Source organism: Oculina patagonica, chromosome 1, assembly GCF_052425735.1.
Source record: "Oculina patagonica isolate OP01 chromosome 1, crgOcupat, whole genome shotgun sequence".
Lineage (NCBI taxonomy): Eukaryota > Metazoa > Cnidaria > Anthozoa > Scleractinia > Oculinidae > Oculina > Oculina patagonica.
Window position 1 is genome coordinate 1,780,189 of NC_135758.1, and position 18,665 is coordinate 1,798,853.

Consider the following 18,665-nt stretch of genomic DNA (forward strand, 5'->3'; position numbering starts at 1 on the left):
GTTTGAAATGTGTTTCTTTATCCTTCATATCAATTGCCTTCTTTAGAGATATTCATCTTTTATTCGGCATAGCAATATAGATGAACAAGCTTGTATTTGTATTCTGATCTCTGACATTGTTTGAAATGTGTTTCTTTATCCTTCATATCAATTGCCTTCTTTAGGGATATTCATCTTTTATTCGGCATAGCAATATAGATGAACAAGCTTGTATTTGTATTCTGATCTCTGACATTGTTTGAAATGTGTTTCTTTATCCTTCATATCAATTGCCTTCTTTAGGGATATTCAACTTTTTATTTGGCATAGCAATATAGATGAACAAGGTGCACACTTGTGCAATCTGTAAAAAAACGCGATTCAGTCTTGGCTTTCTGAAACTGTTCTAGCATACAGTGTATAAAAGTAGAGAAAAACCCCATGAATTAACGGCGCTGTTCGTTCGTGTCTGTAGAAAAGATCGCAAAACGAACTCTCCTTTGCTGATAATTAGTTTATATTAGCAGATAGGCAGAAGAAAATATTTTTACAATTATTTCGACAGCCATTATAAACTGGAAGAGCTGCGATTCTACTAATTTTCACAAATGGAAACTTTAACACGGCGAAGAGCGATATTAAGCTTTATAGCAAGCTACAAGATTGGAGCAGTTTTGCAATAATGCATGCATTCAATGCCTGTTGAATGTAATGTCTCAACAACAACAAGCTTATATTTCCATGACTTCGTAGAAATTTGGTAGTATTGCGAAAGCGTACTTGAATTTAATTACATATAATTCCATTAACTAGGATAATTAGTTAAGTTGGAAATAACATAACATAACAAAGAAAATAATAATATTAATAATAACAATAATCTAAGAAAGAATTACTAACAATAATTGTTCATTTAACTATTCGAAGTGGTGATCATTGTAACCAAGAGAGGATAAGGGGACAGAGAGGTAGTCTCCTAGTCTAGGCCTTGGGATATGTCAAAGACAGAAAAGTTATATTTAGCCGCGTGCAAAACGGAAGTGTCTGTTTTTCTTGGCTTCCGCACACGCCATTCATGATCAAGGCGTGAGAAATGTCATTAACAATAGCGGAAACGTTTCATTGATGAGAGCGAGTTGTGAAATAAAATTTTAGCAGGAAATATTGGGAATAAGGGATAGATTCTACAATTTTTTTCAAATCCAATGGCTCGCGAAGAATAAAGTCAAAACCATATATATTAAACCTGCATTAACAGGCAAAACAGATAACAGATAACAGACCCCAGTACGCCTAGAGATACTCTTACATTTCATTCATGCGGTGCCAGACCAAACGTGCGAACAGGGGAATAAATCAATAAAAAACCTCCGTTATTTCGAGCTCAAGCGACAAAACGCCCGATCGAATACGGCACAGCGTCTCTTTGAAACAAATCATGATATATCTTTATCGACATTCTCTGATGAATCAGACGAAACCGGAAAAACACAGATACCGGTATGTCATCTGTGATAAGATACATCACACCTTCAAGCAAAGTTAATTAAACAGCCGGGTTCGGCGTCACAAAATAAAATAAATTACACTTTCAAAGAAAGTTTCCGACAAAGTCCTTCCAGGGCGAACATTTTGAGAGATTAAAATATATCTTGCAAAATGATATCAGCCAAATCAAACCGCACGGGCAAAATCATTTAGCAAATGAGAGAGGTGTTAATGTCTACAAACTGCAGGAAAGCATGCAGACTTGTGTGACCTCCAGTCTACACTTTTGGAGTGCCATAAACGTCTATTTGACCTAAAACGCTTCCCAATAATAATTATAGTATGCAGAAGGAGAAGGCCTTTTTCGAAAGCCTCCTATCCTATGTTGTCGCATTAAAAAGGCAAATCGCTTAAAGACACTCTTCTCAGAGCGATACTTATAAGACACAGCGGTTAAAAAATCAGGTCGCAAATAGTAATAATAAACAGTAGGAGTCCGTGTAGACAAGAGAAAATAATATTTTCTCTTGGTGTAGGCCTGTCACGATTTTTATTAAGCATCTACAGAAGACGCTTACTTTGGAAAGCTTCCGATTCAATCTATCATTGACATTAACATCGTTGCCGAACTCTAAACGCCTGTAAAATGCCCACTAAAAATGACATGCTGAATGTTAATTAGCCAATAAAACAAATGTCACGCTGGCCCGATTTATTGACTTTACTAGAACCGGAACTACGCTTTTGTGGGCGTCCGCATATCTAAAAATAACTTTTCTGTCTTTGACATATCCCGGCCAACGCCCTCTAAGTCCCTCTCTGTCTCATTATCCTCTCTTGTTGTAACGAGATTAGTTGCGGTTCCACTAGAGCTTTTACCCACGGGAAACTGAGACTTTACCCACGGGAAGTCTGTATTTGTGTGTGACCTCTATTCCCGCAGTGATCCTGCCCATGGGAAATCACTATGGATACATCAAAAAGAACAAAAGAATTACCCATGACGTTTCCCGAACCAAGTAGTAGGGTTTATCAGTGGTTTATCTAACCACAAGAGTAGTTCAGCCAATCGGGTGAAAGAAAAAAGTAAATCCGGAAACCGCAGCACATGCTGGGCACATTTTTGTGGTGTTGCGCAAAAATATCGCGGCAAATATCCTGGCACGTACTAAATAACTTAAATACAAGACACGCGGCATCAAACATGGCCAACTTTCGAGGTTCACTGTGAGTATATTTTACGAGGGAATACCCAAGCACGTCTTGGCCGGCGAGCAACTTGTAGGCGACGGGTTCTATAAAACAAATACAGCATCTGAAGAGATTGTAGAAATCGTAATCGCAGACGCCTTCTCCGCATTCTTCTTAACACGAAGTTTTGGATAGCTAAATTAACCGGGTATTGCCGTATAAGAAGCAGAAGAACGACCGAAAGCAAACCAGGCGTTTCGCGGTTTGCGATCACTATGATGCATTAAATTTGCCGCCATACACTGCAAGATCGAAAGTTGACCTCGGGTAATTATTTGCAATGTAACCGGAGGTGTTAACCTGACCGGAAACCCAAACCGATCCCAACCCAAGGCAATTACCCACGGGTTTACCTCGGGCAGAGGTCTAGTGGAACCGCAATTCAAAGCATGCTGAGATAAATGAGATAAATCTGAGTCACTCTGACAGTGTACAGGCCTGTATGAAAGCTTACACACGCAACCATAATTACCATACAGTGTTGGTTTTCAGTCCAATTAGCACCCAACACTAAATGGCTTTTCTCCGGCGTGCACTCGAGAAAAAGGAACCGATCTAGTGTACTTGAGGGGCCTCTTGACAGTGGATCCACTGAAGAGTATTTCTTAATCTTTGTTTGGCCGTGGAAGGTCTTGAAAAAATGGGCCAATTTTTGTCTTACCTCGCCTGCTTGTTTGCTTTCCCGGCCTGTCCAATAGATGAAACTCGATCATCGGAAACCAATCGATATAATCAATATAATCGATAAAAATCAATGGATTGATATCGATTGGTTCCATTAATCGATGAAAATCGATACTCACAATTCACATCCTCTTAATTGTATCGACTTTTATCGATTTTATTGATTATTATCGGTTATAATAAATAAATGAACCATTTATCAATTCTTGCAACATTTGTAAGGCGATACGTTACGCGTCCTTTCACTAAGTTAGTCAAAAGAAGTTCTGCGAGTCAAACAAAGCACGAAATGAACGTACTAATAATAGAGGCTATTGTGAAGGGCTACCACGATGCCCATTCTGATGGAATTTTAATCGCTTTTTCATGGTTAAACAAAATAAAAAGAGCTAGCAACGTCCAAGAGTGTTGTAATTTTGATAGAGTTTCTGGTAGGATTGGATATCAGTGAAAGCTCCTGCGAACCTGTGATAGTTAAGCCCGGAGTGAAGTCAGTCTATACGTGGAAAAAGGGGGAAATGGCTGGGTCTCTTCTTAATTGAAGAAGTCACATCAGAGATTATGGAGGGCTATTTAGAGGGTATTGTCTACAAATCTTGGGTTTCAACTGATTAAACATTTCGAAGAGAGTTTTGAACACACTTTCAATCAAGTGTTTCGTAATTTTTACACATTTAGAGGAAAAGCAGCAATTGCACAACAGATCACTTTTTGTGAAGAGGAAAAAATACAATAGGTTAGACTCAATTGCCAATGCCTAGCGCAAACGACTTTGCAACTGACACTCGATATAATCGTTAAAAATCGATGATAATTGATGAAAATCGATGAAAATCGATACTCACAACTCTTTGGTTCATCGATTTTCATCGATTTCCGATATCAATCGATTAATTGCTATCGATTGTTATCGATTACAATCGATTTTATCGATTATCGGATTTCATCGATTGGGCACGCCGGGTTGCTTTCCAACTCTTTCTCGCAGCATCGCCACTCGCGTGTGGTTTGGTCCCCAAACGTTAACCTGCTCGCATGCTATTTGTTTTCACGTTTGTCGTTCACAACTTGTCTTATAACCATCCAGCTTGTTTAAAAAAGCCCAGTTCAGCTTGTTTTTCCCCCGGTTTATTATTACTTCTTTGGCGATGGAAATCGAGCCTAGATTTAGAGCCTATAGCCGGGCTCGTTGGAGAAATACTCGAGCCAAAACAAAAAGAAACAGGGAAGTGTGAGTAAAGCCATGATACAGCTCAAAATACCTCAACTTTTTCAAATCCCTAAACGGTATGGTTGTAGATGGATAGATAGATTCTTTATTGAAGCTTTAAAATTACAGCATAATATAAACAGGGTGGTAAAGGGGGGGTACTAATCACGATTCACGAGCCTATTTTCCTTCAATTGTTCAAATCACGAATCACGCAAATTTTTTAGACCATTTGTCTGGAATTAACCTTTCTATAGCCTAGTAGCAAGACTTGATCTCTCAGGCGAGTTCTCAGGGTGAGACAAGTCCAAAAGGACATAAGGGACACCGAGCCAATAAAACGCGCCCACCACATAAAATACTGAAATATTTGGCTTCATGATTCGTATCGTTTGTCAATTTTGCTTCACTACCGTATATTGAGTTATGAGTACGTTATTTATCTTTGGTCTCCCCACGAACGTGTTCGGTAGGAATCACGAATCACGGTCCTAAAAATAAGTAGATCACGCGTCCCACTAGGCTGGCGATTCACGGATCACGGCCAAATTTGAGCTGTTTTTACGTATCACGCGCTAATTGTGGCCCAAATCACGCGTCACGCATAACCCCTTTACCACCCTGTATAAAGGTTGAATTGGATAAAACTTTACAAATGTACAAATGTCAATCGCTAAAAAAATCTAAAAGATGATCTATTTACATAAAAAAAGTTTAAAAAGTTGAATTGTCGAGCCGTTTACCTTTTTGGTCATAAATAGCTACAGGGGATGTTTAAGTACAAGTCATTAGATTGATACAGATCTGAAGTAGACCTCCTCCAAAATACACCCCGTCCCCGAAAAAATTCACCATATAACATATGAAAAGAAAGTTCTCAAAATATTGCCCAACCCTAAACATAACTGAGGAAATTTATCAGCCAAAATTGAAAAAATCGTCAATCGTGCGAGAAGTTTAGCGCGCGACCACGCGAAAATATTAGAATCTAAGCACGCAATGATCTCTGGGCTATTACGTAAATAAGGGAACATGGCGGAGGGTGGAGGTTCAACTCAAACACAGCAAAGTTCTGAGGAGCCTCTAGGTATGAGGGCTGTTTTGATTGGAACTACTGGGGCTGTAGGCGAATGTTTACTGGGAGAACTTTTGAGCTCTAAGGTTTGTTTTAGCCATGGTATTGTAATTCCGTTGTAAACTATCGCTATATCATCGCATGCATGTACATGTTTATTTGCTTTTCAGTGAGTTGGCACGAACTTAATTTTGTACCAATCTTTGTGGCTGATATGGTGAAATATCTCTGTCTTGTATGTATTTGATTAAAATATTGCTCTAGTTTCCATTTCGTAAAAATCTTCATGTCTTATAATGCAATTTCCAATCGCATCAACTCGATTATCACTTTGATCAAATTTATGCATAAGTACAAGCTCAGCCACGTTCTTCTTTATATCAGGTGAATGTGCAGAAGATAAATTTTAGCTGTTTACTTTGTGCGTAAAACTTTCGTTTTGTGCTTTTTAAAATAATAAAGAAAAAATGAAAAGGGAGAAATAATTAGTAATAACATAAAAATGCACGAATTTTATTATTTAATTTAATTTTTTATTTAAAAAGGTATTTTAATAAGGCAAGGCGGGGCATAATTTGTGGAGGAAGCGGTGGTGAATGGTCCTTAAAAAATGCGTGTCTCGCAAAATTTTAGCCAAATTTCAAGGGTCTCGTCTTCTCGAATTTTTCTTTAACGCCTTCTCGGAGTCTCGATTTTTTTTGCAAGGCTAAAAACTCTCAAAAGGTCTTGGGCTCGCAGAAAAGAAATCAGTCTCGCTGTCTCGCAAAGTCTCGCATTTACCATTTGACACCCCTGGAGGAGGAAATATAATTTTCCTCGCCAAAATGTTTTTTGTTTTAATTTATGCACCTGTGAAACTATTTTTCCCAAATAATAATGTTTTCAAGCATTTATATTTTAATTTGACTTTTCAGGCTCTGCAAACATTTTTTTTTAAATTTCTTATATCCTATCCAAATAGTAATGGTTTTTCCATAATCTGCTGCTGTACACATAACACCACCTGCCTAAGAATCTCAGATGCCTCTTATGGCAAAAAAGTTATAAAAAAGTTGAAATTTGTTAATACTAGTTAGGGTGCCTTATAAAATAATCAAATAATAGTACCGTAGTTAAATATGTATTTAACCACAAAAATATATATAACTTTCTATAAACTGATTGCAGCATATAGCAAAAGTTGTTTCTTTGGGCCGGAGAAATGCCACAGTTCCTGAAGCATACTCTGCTATTGACCAAAAAGCTGAGGAAGATTCAGGGAGACTAGAGCAACATGTTGTAGGTACATATAAATAGATCCTGATCCTAATTTGTGGGCATGTTGCCTCCTTGGACAAGAAATTGATCTGTCACAGTTCCAGCCATTTATACCATGCCATAGAAAATACAGCCAATCAGAATACAGGAAAGCCGTTGTATATTCGACGGTATTCAACCCAACCTTCCCATCGTGCGCTGCGATGGTATTCTCGACGAAATTTAGTAAGCGTATTTTCTATGGCATGGTATAAAATAGTTACACAACACTTTCTCGTGGTATACTATGGAATATCCCACTTGTCACTTGTATTTTCTTCGTATACACACTCGCCTAAAGGCTCGTGTGTATACCGAGAAAATACAAGTGACTCGTGGGATATTCCATAGTACACCACTTGAAAGCGTTGCATAACTAGTATATCTCTCATACTCCACGAGCATAGATTGGCAGATTGATAGCAACAAATTTCAGTAATAGTGCTGAATGACAAATAAAAGACTTTGTGATATGGCATGGCTATCTTTCCTATGAGCCTGAAAATCCTGTGCCAATGCGCCAATGCTTGTCACAGACTTATACCTATACACCTACATTAACTTAAGATTCAAATTACTATATTACTTATTGAAAGCCTTTATTTTATTTATCAGACTTTGAGACGATAAACAGTGAAACAGCTGGGGAACATTTTAAGGACAAAGATGTTTTCTTTTGTGCTTTGGGTACCACACGAGGTGCTGCAGGATCTGCTGTAAGTCATGGTAAAGAAATATTACCTACACTGCTACATGCAGTTAAAAATTATAATAATTATGTAATAGTAATTTAAAATTCCCTTGGCGGTTAATTGTTAGTGTCTCCCAATGCTTTAAATATATTATTAATGAAGTGCAATTGGTCAAAATGGTAAGAATGAAGTAATTTCATCAATATTTGGGAGAATTATTGTAATTGATGAAGTACCAAATTCTTTATTCTAATTGTATACCTCTAATTAGCATTTAAGACGACTTATCAATGAAAAAATTTGTTAGAAGATTTTAAATTTTTTTGAGTCAATTTTGTATTGAATTTTAAAAATCATTTAAATCAGATCAGTTGTGATCAGATGAGAACAATGGCCTGAAGCCAAACATAATAAAAGTAAAATATCAATAGTGGTTTGTAAAATTAAATTTAAATTACGTAAGTGAGCTTATTACATGACTGAGGTAGTCAGAGGGCTAACAACTTAAATAAATAATAATAAATAAATGGGAATTTGAAGTGGCACTTCCAAAGGGTGGCTCTTCGTCCACTTATGTAATAAATCAACCAATCAGATTGCTCCATTGCCAGTTCAATATTATTTTTCTAAGTTTTGAACAAGGTATTGTCCCGAATGTTCCAGCGCATGATTCATGCATTGTTAAGTAATGGCTTACAAACTAAGGTGAAAAGAAAAACTTGATTTGCATTTACAATCCTTTTGAATGTACTATTTATTGGTTTGTAAAGCAATGTTCAGTTAGGGAATTCTTTTCTGACTGAAACATCAGAACTTACATTTGACAATTCAAAGTCAATTTGAACTGGTAATAGATGCCCTAGGGATGAATTAATGATATGCAAATAACAGTATAAAACTCAGGCAACACATGCTTTTCCTTGTGCACTCAACCCCAGTCCATGACATCAAGGGGTTGGCACCCCACCTACCCTCCCTGGCTGAGCCTAGTTTGGGCTTGCCCCAAGCCAGAACAATTCCACATATCGTATTTACATATTATGAGTAACAATACCCAGGGCAGAATATTACACTATTTCTATCAGTTTTTACAAACTTGGTAAAGGTTTGCTTTTATTTTCATTTTTAGGCTGCCTTCAAACACGTGGATTACGACTATGTTGTTAACTGTGCAAAAGTTGCAAAAGAAGCCAATGTGCCCCATATGTCGTATGTGTCTTCGCAGGGAGCTGCGTCATCCAGTTTTTTCCTGTACCTAAAAACAAAAGGGGAGGTAAATTCAATGACTCAAAAAATTGTAGTTGTTTCAGAGAGTACAGAATGGTGACATTTGCTGAGATTCCAAGACCCTAGTTTGAAATTTGAAAATAATTTGCACTAAACTATTTTAATAAAATTCAAGTTGGAGACTTAATTAGAGCACTTAACATTTAAATAGTCAGAACCAGCTGGCCAGACTGGTCCATTCATGAAGAAAATCTCGTTATTAACCAGAAATGTTTGGCCAGAGCAGTCAATTCCTAAAATGTGTGCACTATTCTGCTGGAATTTAATATAAAAATAAGGGAAAACTCTGTTCAGTCTTTTCTCTCAGTTGGTCTCAGACCGATGTAAGACCTTTCTTTTGAGAGTTTTCCTGGCTGGCTGTTGATAAGCTGAAACTTTCGTGCATTCAAAGTATCATATGTACCCTTCTAATCTAGGAAATGTCTCTGAGTAGGATACCCTGTCCTAGATCGGGACTCCCAAAATCACCACCCTGTTGGGTGGCACATACCCATAATTTGGCCGGGAATGCCAAGGCTTTATTTCAGTTGTGAAAGCCATGTAGTGTATATACTTGTCTACCTGTTGTTGAGATGCCCACGAATTTCTAAAATTATATTTAGGTGGAAGATGCCTTGAAGGAGATGCATTTTCCCAAAACAAGCATTTTCAGACCTGGCTTTATGGATCGAGGGAGCAAACTAAGATTTTTAGAAAAGATAGCACGTAAGTAATGCCACATAGATATCAAAGAAAACTTTATTAAAAATAGCCTTGTAAAATCCTTGTAGAAAGTACAGTTCTACGAGGCGCGTAGCGCCGAGTTGGCTTTAATGATCTCATGTCCAACAGGGGTGAGTGGAATAATTGTTTTATTAAAAACGCCTGAAGGAATTGTGATATTTGAGCTCCCCAGCCGTTTTCATTTAAAGACGTGTATTGGCTACCATATTTGTGGTCAATGGTATATGAGCTCATATACCATTGCCTGTTAACCAATCAAAATGCAGGCATTGCAATATACCATTGCTAGTTTTAATAATTAATAATAGTTATCGACAAAAAAAGAGCCACCTTGTAATAGCCACTTTTCATTGGCCGAAAACAAAAGCTTAATAGTCAGTATTTTTTAAATAAGCAATATGCTGATGGCTCAATAGTATCTATGCCCACTCTCCTGAATGCAGTCTGAATCTTCCAGTCTCCCATAAGAAGGATCGATATATAATAGTAATAAAATACTGGGATGTGTTTTCACCAGGCTTTTAGCCAGGTGGGAGTCCAGGAGTCCTATGGATGGCCACTTTTCAGAGAAAATTAATATGAATAACTGTATAAAGAGTTTTTTTTTAGCAAATTTGGAAATCTTAAGATACCTTAGCACTCATAACTGCAGAAAAACACCTTGCATGCTCCTCAGGCCCTCCTATGGGGACAACGTCAGGCCTTAAAAAAATTTTGGACTCCCACTTTTTAAATCGTTTTCACCCTTCTCATTCAAAACTAAAATTCCTTTTTTAGCTTGATGAATTAATTAATGAGTTTGAGAAGCCAAAGTACTATTAATAACACCACAACTCCACGAATTTTAATTTTTGCCTAATTTTGATCTTGTGAATTCAAAGGTAAATTTGCTAATTTTCATATATATACATTTTTTCAGTTTGGGTGGCGCCTTCTATTTCTGTAGCCAACGTTGCAAAAGGAATAGTGGCTGATGCTGAGAACAGTGCAAGGAGTAAAAAGAATGAAGGTGCCCAGGAAGAGACGCCTTCAGCTGTAACTTATGGAAGTAATGCAGAGATCTTAGCATTATTTTCAACAAGTTGAAGAGGAGTTAGAAACTGATTTTGCACAGTTGTTGGTATTTCAGTATTTAATTTTCCCACATGTATACAGGAATTATATCATTTGTAAAAGATGCTAAGATGCAATACAAGATACAGTTCCCCTCTATACATGAAGTTATATATTCTAGCAAAAATGAAATGTAATGTGGTTCAGATAGTTTTCTTTTTATTACAGGTATTAAATATAATAAATATATTACTCTCTTAATTACAATTTTGTCTCGTTTTATAAATAAGATTTTCACTCGGGACGAGTGTTCAAAATTATCTTATTGTAGTTACGTTGGTTTTGCATTACTACCAGTCGGGGAAATAAGTGGGCCAGTTTTGGCAAGTCTTCGTCGAATCACTTGAAGCCGGAGTTTCCGAATTGTTTTATCCAATCAAAAACAAGACAAACTAGCCCGCTCACTCGCCTCATGAAACAGAATCCGCAGAGGTGTTGGATTCCAGATTGCAGCCTTCTGGAGACCGGATTCCAAGCCTCTGTGACCTCTGGATTCCAGATTCCAACCTTTTTGGAATTCAAACTCAAATCATGTGATTTTTGAATTTTGCCCCTCTTTGACTGTTTATTAACACTGTATTTTTAGTACTGTTTTTATCAATGTAAGAAATGAAACAAAGAAATAAACACGTACCTTAGTTCTGCAAAGTAGGAGTATAGCTTTAAGAAACAACATCCCGTCATAAATAGTATAAGTATATACTAAAACAGTGGATAGCGTTTTTGGCGCGCGCTAATTGAATCCTTTGCTATTCACCTTCGAACAACGCGCGCGCTAGAAAATCGTAATCTCTGAAGGGGAAAAACTAGTCAAAAATCATTCTTTCGGGCTATATTATCTCAGCAATATTATCTAGCTTGTGGTGGATATTCGCGGCTCGGTAAATATCCACCACTAGCCACCTCCATTTCGGTGCATAGTTGTTAAATAAGGCCATTACCCTGAAATAGAACTGAACAAAGATTTTAACCAAACTTCGCCTACTGGTTTATTACTTAAAGGGAACTTAAATTTTGAAATAAAAAAGGGGGGTCACCAGATTCGTTTAGGAGCGGGAACACCTTGTATATTCCATATAATTCCTTTAAAATTCTTCTGCGAGTACTAGTACTAGCGAAGTGCACGTTTTTAGCGATAATTTATTTTTCAAACACAAGAATTGATCTGTTTTCATTTTACAGAAAGAATTTGATCGCTACACCCAAAATATGAGAAAAAATTGATAGGTCACCAGATTCGTTTACGAGAAAGCGGCAATTTACTTCTCTCGCGGACTAAGCCAGATAGAAAAAAGCCGCCATTTTGTTTATGTGCGCGCGCTAATTACGCGTAAAATTCTGCGCAGTAAGGGTGCGCGATGCAATACAGGGCAATGAACTTAACTAACATGTTTTGGCAGGACGCCAGTTTAAACGCCGCATCCATGTTAAGTGTCTGACTTTTTATTCCGTTGATAGCATTGTACACAACTGCAAAAACTGCGTTTTACACGATCAATACGAGTTAATCAAAACGTTGACCAAACTTTCAAAACAGTCACATGGTATCTCATAACGAAACAATTCAAAATTCCGCGACACTGTTCACAGTACGTAAGAAAACCCCTGGGAAGAAAACCTTCCACAGAATTGGTATCAGCCGAGAAACGGGATTAACTCGGTATAAAGCTCGTTGTTCTCCGTCCTGTTGAACTCACTCCAGCTTCCCTTACTGGACCATCGACTTGGGCCCAGGCACATTTAGTTTCAGGTAGTTAATTCGGCATCGTCTTCCCGGCCGCTTTCATTGTCAAATTCGTCTCCAGTGGCTAGGCGACACTGTCGGCTATCCTATTCTTCAGTCAGAGTGAAGGTGTATCCTGATATTGTCCGACTACAGTGGTAATTAGTTACTCTGCCCAAGATACATTTTGGAGAGTTTGACTGGCATACTTGTCTTAGGAGTATATGTTAGACTTTCTTCAGTATAACTCTTACTACGGGGCTGATCTTGTAACGGGGCGTATTTCTCGTTCCTGGACCTGAACAACACCTGAACGTCTTCTTGAGATTGAACGGTTATCTCAGCCGGTCTAGTACTTATGGCGTAAGGTAATGTGCCGGTCAGCTCTTTGGTCTTTGATCGCACATTTTCTTGCCTCGCACCTCTTCCGTATTCCCTTGCAAACTAGTGATTTCTTCTTTCCTTAACTGTCTGACTTCGTTTTGTTGTCTTCTGCTGCTTTGTTGTGCGAAATCCAAAGTCTGGAGGGCTGCTTTTGATGATGTTTTAACGAAAATTGTGTGTAGTTATCGTAATGACGATAGCAACTGGTAAAGTATGCGCAAGCTTCTCGTAAATCTTCGTCTCTATAAATTGTCATTTTTTCCTCTCCATCAAAGTTTACCCTTGAACAGGGACCGCGGAGAGGGAGGGGCTAGGGAGGCTTTAGCTTCCCTTCCCACTGTTTTACAGTAACAAAAAAATACAATGAATAAAGAAAAGAACGAAAAATTACTAAAAACATTTCGTTTCTGGACGCCGTATTTGTTGATTTAGTTTGTACAGGACAAAAGTAACCTGCGAATACAGTCGCCTCTCACGCTCCGATCCGCTTGCTGCGTTCGGCGGCTATATTCGCAGGCTAAGACAAAAGTAGCAGAAATTATTATCAAAATAGACTCGCCTTCAACTTAGATACATAAAGAACAAGTAAACGAGGACTATTGTCTTAAACGGTTTCAGTAATAATCGAGTAATCTTAGCCGGCTACTACAGGATGATGCCCTTTATATTACTATAAACTGGCTTTTTAAGGGGAGCGGGCTTCTCACGAAGAAGGCTTGTTTCATCATTGGTCAGTTTCGTTCCGAACAAATGGGTTTAGTTTGTAAGACGATACGGTATGATTTCGAAGTCAGTTGCTAAAGGAAGTTCATTTTGTAACAACGGAGGTGAAATTCTATTTTCTGTTTTTATTCGTTTTGGTGACATCTCAGTTACCAGTACTCCAACATGGCGAGAAAGGTTCGTGTCTTGAGTAGTTTTATCGAAAGTTTTGTGGAGCAACGTTTCTTTATTGTAACAATTCCTCGTTTTAAGCACTGTACTTTTGCAACAAAATTTTAAGCGCTGAACGTTTAATTTTTAATATTAAATGCATTTCAGGAACATCCAATATAATGTCGCACATTCAAGCCCAAAGACGGACGGTTAATAAAAAGTTTCCCTGCAACCTTAAAAACGACAGCATTTGCAAAATCAAATTCACAACAGGATTAGCCTTAAGGTGAATTTCCACTGTCGCGTTTTTGTTGACGCACGTTAACGTACGTAAAAATTGGAAACGCACGTAAAAATGAAATTTTACGCGCACGATTACGTGCGTCGAATTTACGTTGTCCAATTTCCAATGCCACGTTTTTTTCTCGGCATTTACGTACGTTACACGCACGTAGCGATCGCGAGTGTTTTTAAAAAAGTTGAACTGAGTTCAACTTTTTTCGCGGCTGTCTGCGGTTACGCAGCGATTTACCCATTCATACTTTTGGATTTTGTCACATGACACCACTTACCATGTGGAAAACCATTTTGTTTTAAATCGCCGTCGATTTACATGGGAAAACATTCAGATGTAGAAGCACTTCTCATCGAGAAAGTCCGAACATTTCCAACAATAATAGAACTGACTACAAAACCAAATTACACGAACGCAGTAGTGAAAGAAAACGCCTGGCGTCAGGTCACGTAGGCTTTGAACCGACAATCCAGAAAAGTTGCCTCAAATATTTTTTTACTTGATGGTGTCTTTCGGAAGTATTTATAAAATGCCTCTTGGTCATTTCTTTTACTAGCGTGTGGTACAAAGTGTTTTTATGGCAGCCATGTTGAAAGAGTCAAACAACAAGATATTTGCATAAAAAAGTTAATGATTTTTTTTCCTAAAGGAAAAACAATTTATTGTTTCACTCCTCCAATAACACGCACTATTCACCAACTTGATAATTCAGGATGGTGGACATTTTCGTACGTTCAACGCACGTAAAAAAGAAACGCTTTTTATTACTTTTTACGCGACAGTGGAAATTTGCCTACGTATCTTTTTTTACGCACGTTTTACGTACGTAAATATTTACGCGTCAGTGGAAATCCACCTAAGGTGATTCCACGGAATTGCATTGCACATCCTTGCTGCGCATAAGTTTTCGCGTCATTTAGCGCACGCACACAGAACACTACGAGATTCCCTTCAGGCTAAGCTCGGTAGGGAAATAAATAGTCATTTTCTCTTAAACGAGCACGGTGACCCCCATTTTTTAATGCATTAATTTAAATGTCATACGGTTGTCTACAATATATCGCGATTTAAAGAAAAGTTTAAAATTCTACATTGAGATATTTTAATTTTAATGCCGTAAAAGCACGTGCGCACAAAGCGAAATCTTTAATTTCTTTCATTATCTTAATTCCTGTACAATAAGAATAGTTTTTAATTTAAGATTAAAGTCTATTTTGTTGAATTAGACTAATACTTTAATGCAATAATACTTTAATGAACATATATGATGAAAAATGCGCTATATAAATTCATTATCATTATCATTATCATTAAAAATGCTTTTTTCTAGAAACAATAGTTCCTCATTCGGATTACTAGGGTTGCTAATACTCGCGGGTCGTATACTTACTATAATTCCAATCCATTTTACACAAAAAGTAGCGCGGTGACCCCGTTTTTTCGACATTTTTTGCTTGTTTACAGGCAAAAAGTAGGGGAATAGCGTTTACGTGGGCTAAAATCTGAACCGGAAGGGATCGCATTCTTGTTAACTCTCAAGGGACTGTTTTAATTTCTCAAGGGAATACTTTCCGCTGTGGGTGATCAAAGCGCGTGACTTGTAAAGTGTCACTCTATAGTTGTGCTTCAGCACTTCCGTTCTTGTAGAAAAAACGTGACTTGTCAAATTTACAAACATTATATAAGAATCAAAAACGTGAGTAGCCCAAATCTTACGTCACATAACCAATTAAGAATGTAAGGGGTTCAGCGCTCGAAGGCAGCGAAGTTTAAAACGATTAAGAACGCAATTTTTACTAGTACAAGTCTTTAGGCGCTAATATTAATTTAACCTAAAACGATTAACAAGTCAACGCAAATTTGTACTCGTACAAGTCTTTCACACATTAAAACGTTGCTAATAATTAACCAAAGGGAACTCATTTCGTAACAATTGATTATTTCTGCTGAGTTGCACAATTTAGAATTGCAACATCATCATATCTAGCGAAGCGCACTATTACTATTATTAAAAATAGATTTCGCCACATGATACCCCCCCCCCCCCCCGCGTGAGTCGGACAACAATTTTAGTTTGTGCAAAAGCTTTGTATGGAGGAGACGCATTCTTGACAAGAAAAAAAGGGCGAGAAAGGCACAATTTGAGGCCGAGATTCTCAGTATTGAAGGTATCCAAAAAATGGCCCAAAATTGAATTTATTAGTCGAAGATCCGGCAATGTCACCTTGATTCCCACTGCAAAATTATTCAGGCTGTCGAGAAATTTAAGCGGCGGATAGCGAATTACTATCGAATTATATAATTGCGAAGGATAGCACTTGTATGTTTGCTTCATTTAGGCACCGGAAAGATCGTCGGTTGCAAGAAATTCAGAATTCTTCCCGAATTTGACGGCACTGATCGCCGGCCATCCGATCTGTTTCGACACATGATAGATAGAGGGCGAAAATATTATGCTATTCGAACGCCTTTCTAATGGAATTGACGGCGCGGGTTTGATTTTAATAAAGCTGTTATTTATCCCCATTACTATTACAGACTGCAGCTACAGCTGCCGAGCTCGATCAGTGTATATTAAATAGTATTTGCCGCGACAATTGTGTAACGAAATTGACCTCTTTAAATATTCGGGTCAGGCAAGGGGACCGATCGGACGAGCGTTTCTTTGTGTAATTTTGTGGTGGCATAAATCTGAGGTTAGCTCTGTTGTGTTGCAAAATGTGCCACTAAGAACAGTGTAAACGTTTTGCATTTCTCATAAAAATAAATGTTTTCTTTCAGCAAATCCCGGCAGCAAATCGGGCCTTTATAATCCATTCAATAACTGAGCCGGTAAAACATTTTACACATTTATTGAATAATCGCTCTGTTTGACAAACCTTTTGTTTCAAACCACGGTTTGAGCTTTCTACGTTGCACAGGTAAGGTTTTCCGAATTCCGAGCCAATCTGGCCATGGTTTTGTGAAACAATTGCTAAATATGCCTACAAAGTGCCCGCCAACCATACATTGCTCTTACAGAGAGCGGTTTGTTTGTCCGAATTTTGCCTGACTCACACCGGGGGTCAAATTCTGTGACGTCATTAGTGCGCTTCGCTAATTGCAACATCATTAAATGTGTTAAGTGATATTTATAAGTGTTTTTGTAGCCTGTTGTGAAATTACTTCCGGTGGAAGCAGCGTTAAACGTTTCTTCTGTTCAGAAGTTAATGCATCGCCATTAGAAAAATAAACAGCAACTGTTTTGCTGGAAATGTAGTCGTTAGAAATGGCATGTGTAGCCGTAAGGTAAAGAATAACGCGAGGAGAAGCGGCTTTTGGTAATATCCAAACGAAAATTTACTTCTCAATGTGGGGTTAAGATTGCGTGACGAGACAAAAGGTAACTCTGTCGTGCGTAGCCTAACCTGCGATCATGCGTTGTTTTTCTGCATTAAGCCAAGTAGAAATCTTTCTAACTCGAACGGAAACAAATATTTCGATTAAACAAAGGCAAACGTCAATGTTTACCTTTTTTAACCAAGCCAAAGTGTATGAGTCGCAAAGCACCCAGCCGTCGCGTCTGACAAATACAGCATTTACTCCGCGAAAATAAAAAAATGCTTGAACTGAAAGACGTTTGAATTCTTCCATGATATGTTCGAACAACAATGCCCAGGATAAACCTTCTACTCATACTAACTTCATGCAAAAAAGTCGATATCTCAAAGAGATCTTTGATTTATTTTATTTTTTTAATGCTCATATCATAATTGCAATAACCTAGACCAAGTTTCAGAAAATTTTTAATACTCCTATTTCAGTGGAATCACCCATGTCATGTTCTAAGCGCGCAATGATCTCTGGGCTATTACGTAAATGTTAGGGAACATGGCGGAGGGTAGCCTGCGAACGCAGACGTATTTCCGGCTGTCGTTTCTCTCCGCCGAAAAATAGCGTCTGCGAACCCGAGCAACAAAACGATTTCCGTGACGTAGAATCTTTTGTTTTCTCTTTGGCCAATCAGATAACACGACAGAATGAAACGCGTGTGCACACCGCGCGGCTCCCTCGCGACACAGAGTTTGATTGAAACACCAAAGGCCAAAGATTTCTCACAGCGGTGAAAGTTACATACAATCTTTGCAGAATAACGTTTTCAGGTTCAAAGAAAAGGTTAATTTATTCGGCAAAAGTGTTTTAGGCATACCTTCATTGATAAATCGCTTAACAAAAGTAAATTTGTATGTTTACGTGGACTGTGAAAATAGAAAAGCTGTAGTTGTATCGCTTCCAACATTAACTGAAGTGCTGCAGTCAATTTCTGCAGTTAGAGAACGCCTTACAAAATTTGTACCCAATTGGGCAAGAAATTCGAAGAGTTTTTGTCGGTGATGCCCACTTTGTGTCGAACTATTTGCAAAAGATTTTAGCAGCACGTCGAACTCAATTGCAGGTGACAATCTTCCAGTTCACCTTCCGAGAAATTACACAATTAAGTTGCGACTAGCGTCAGTTGCAAGCTCTAAAATTTCTTCAAGTCCGATCCCTTTATAGTTCTAAACCCTTAGGCGTTTCTTGGCTGTTCTAAATTCTAAGGCGTTTTTTTT

The 18,665-nt window shown here is 38.0% G+C and overlaps 1 protein-coding gene across 3 annotated transcripts in view; it reads left to right on the plus strand.

Moving 5' to 3' along the window:
- Positions 1–11,000, plus strand: part of LOC144666339 (protein HTATIP2-like) — a 148,498-nt gene extending 137,498 nt beyond the window's left edge. The window contains exons 1-6 of one of the 3 annotated variants that reach the window (XM_078527788.1): positions 5,611–5,773; positions 6,855–6,969; positions 7,599–7,699; positions 8,805–8,948; positions 9,565–9,667; positions 10,605–11,000. In XM_078527788.1, the coding sequence (XP_078383914.1) occupies positions 5,645–5,773; positions 6,855–6,969; positions 7,599–7,699; positions 8,805–8,948; positions 9,565–9,667; positions 10,605–10,771 (759 nt within the window). In that variant the 5' untranslated portion in view covers positions 5,611–5,644 and the 3' untranslated portion in view covers positions 10,772–11,000. Of the gene's footprint in view, positions 1–5,610; positions 5,774–6,854; positions 6,970–7,579; positions 7,700–8,804; positions 8,949–9,564; positions 9,668–10,604 lie in introns of those variants that run through there. The other 2 variants (XM_078527862.1, XM_078527922.1) reach the window with 2 other exon arrangements.
- The last annotated feature ends 7,665 nt before the right edge of the window (positions 11,001–18,665 follow it).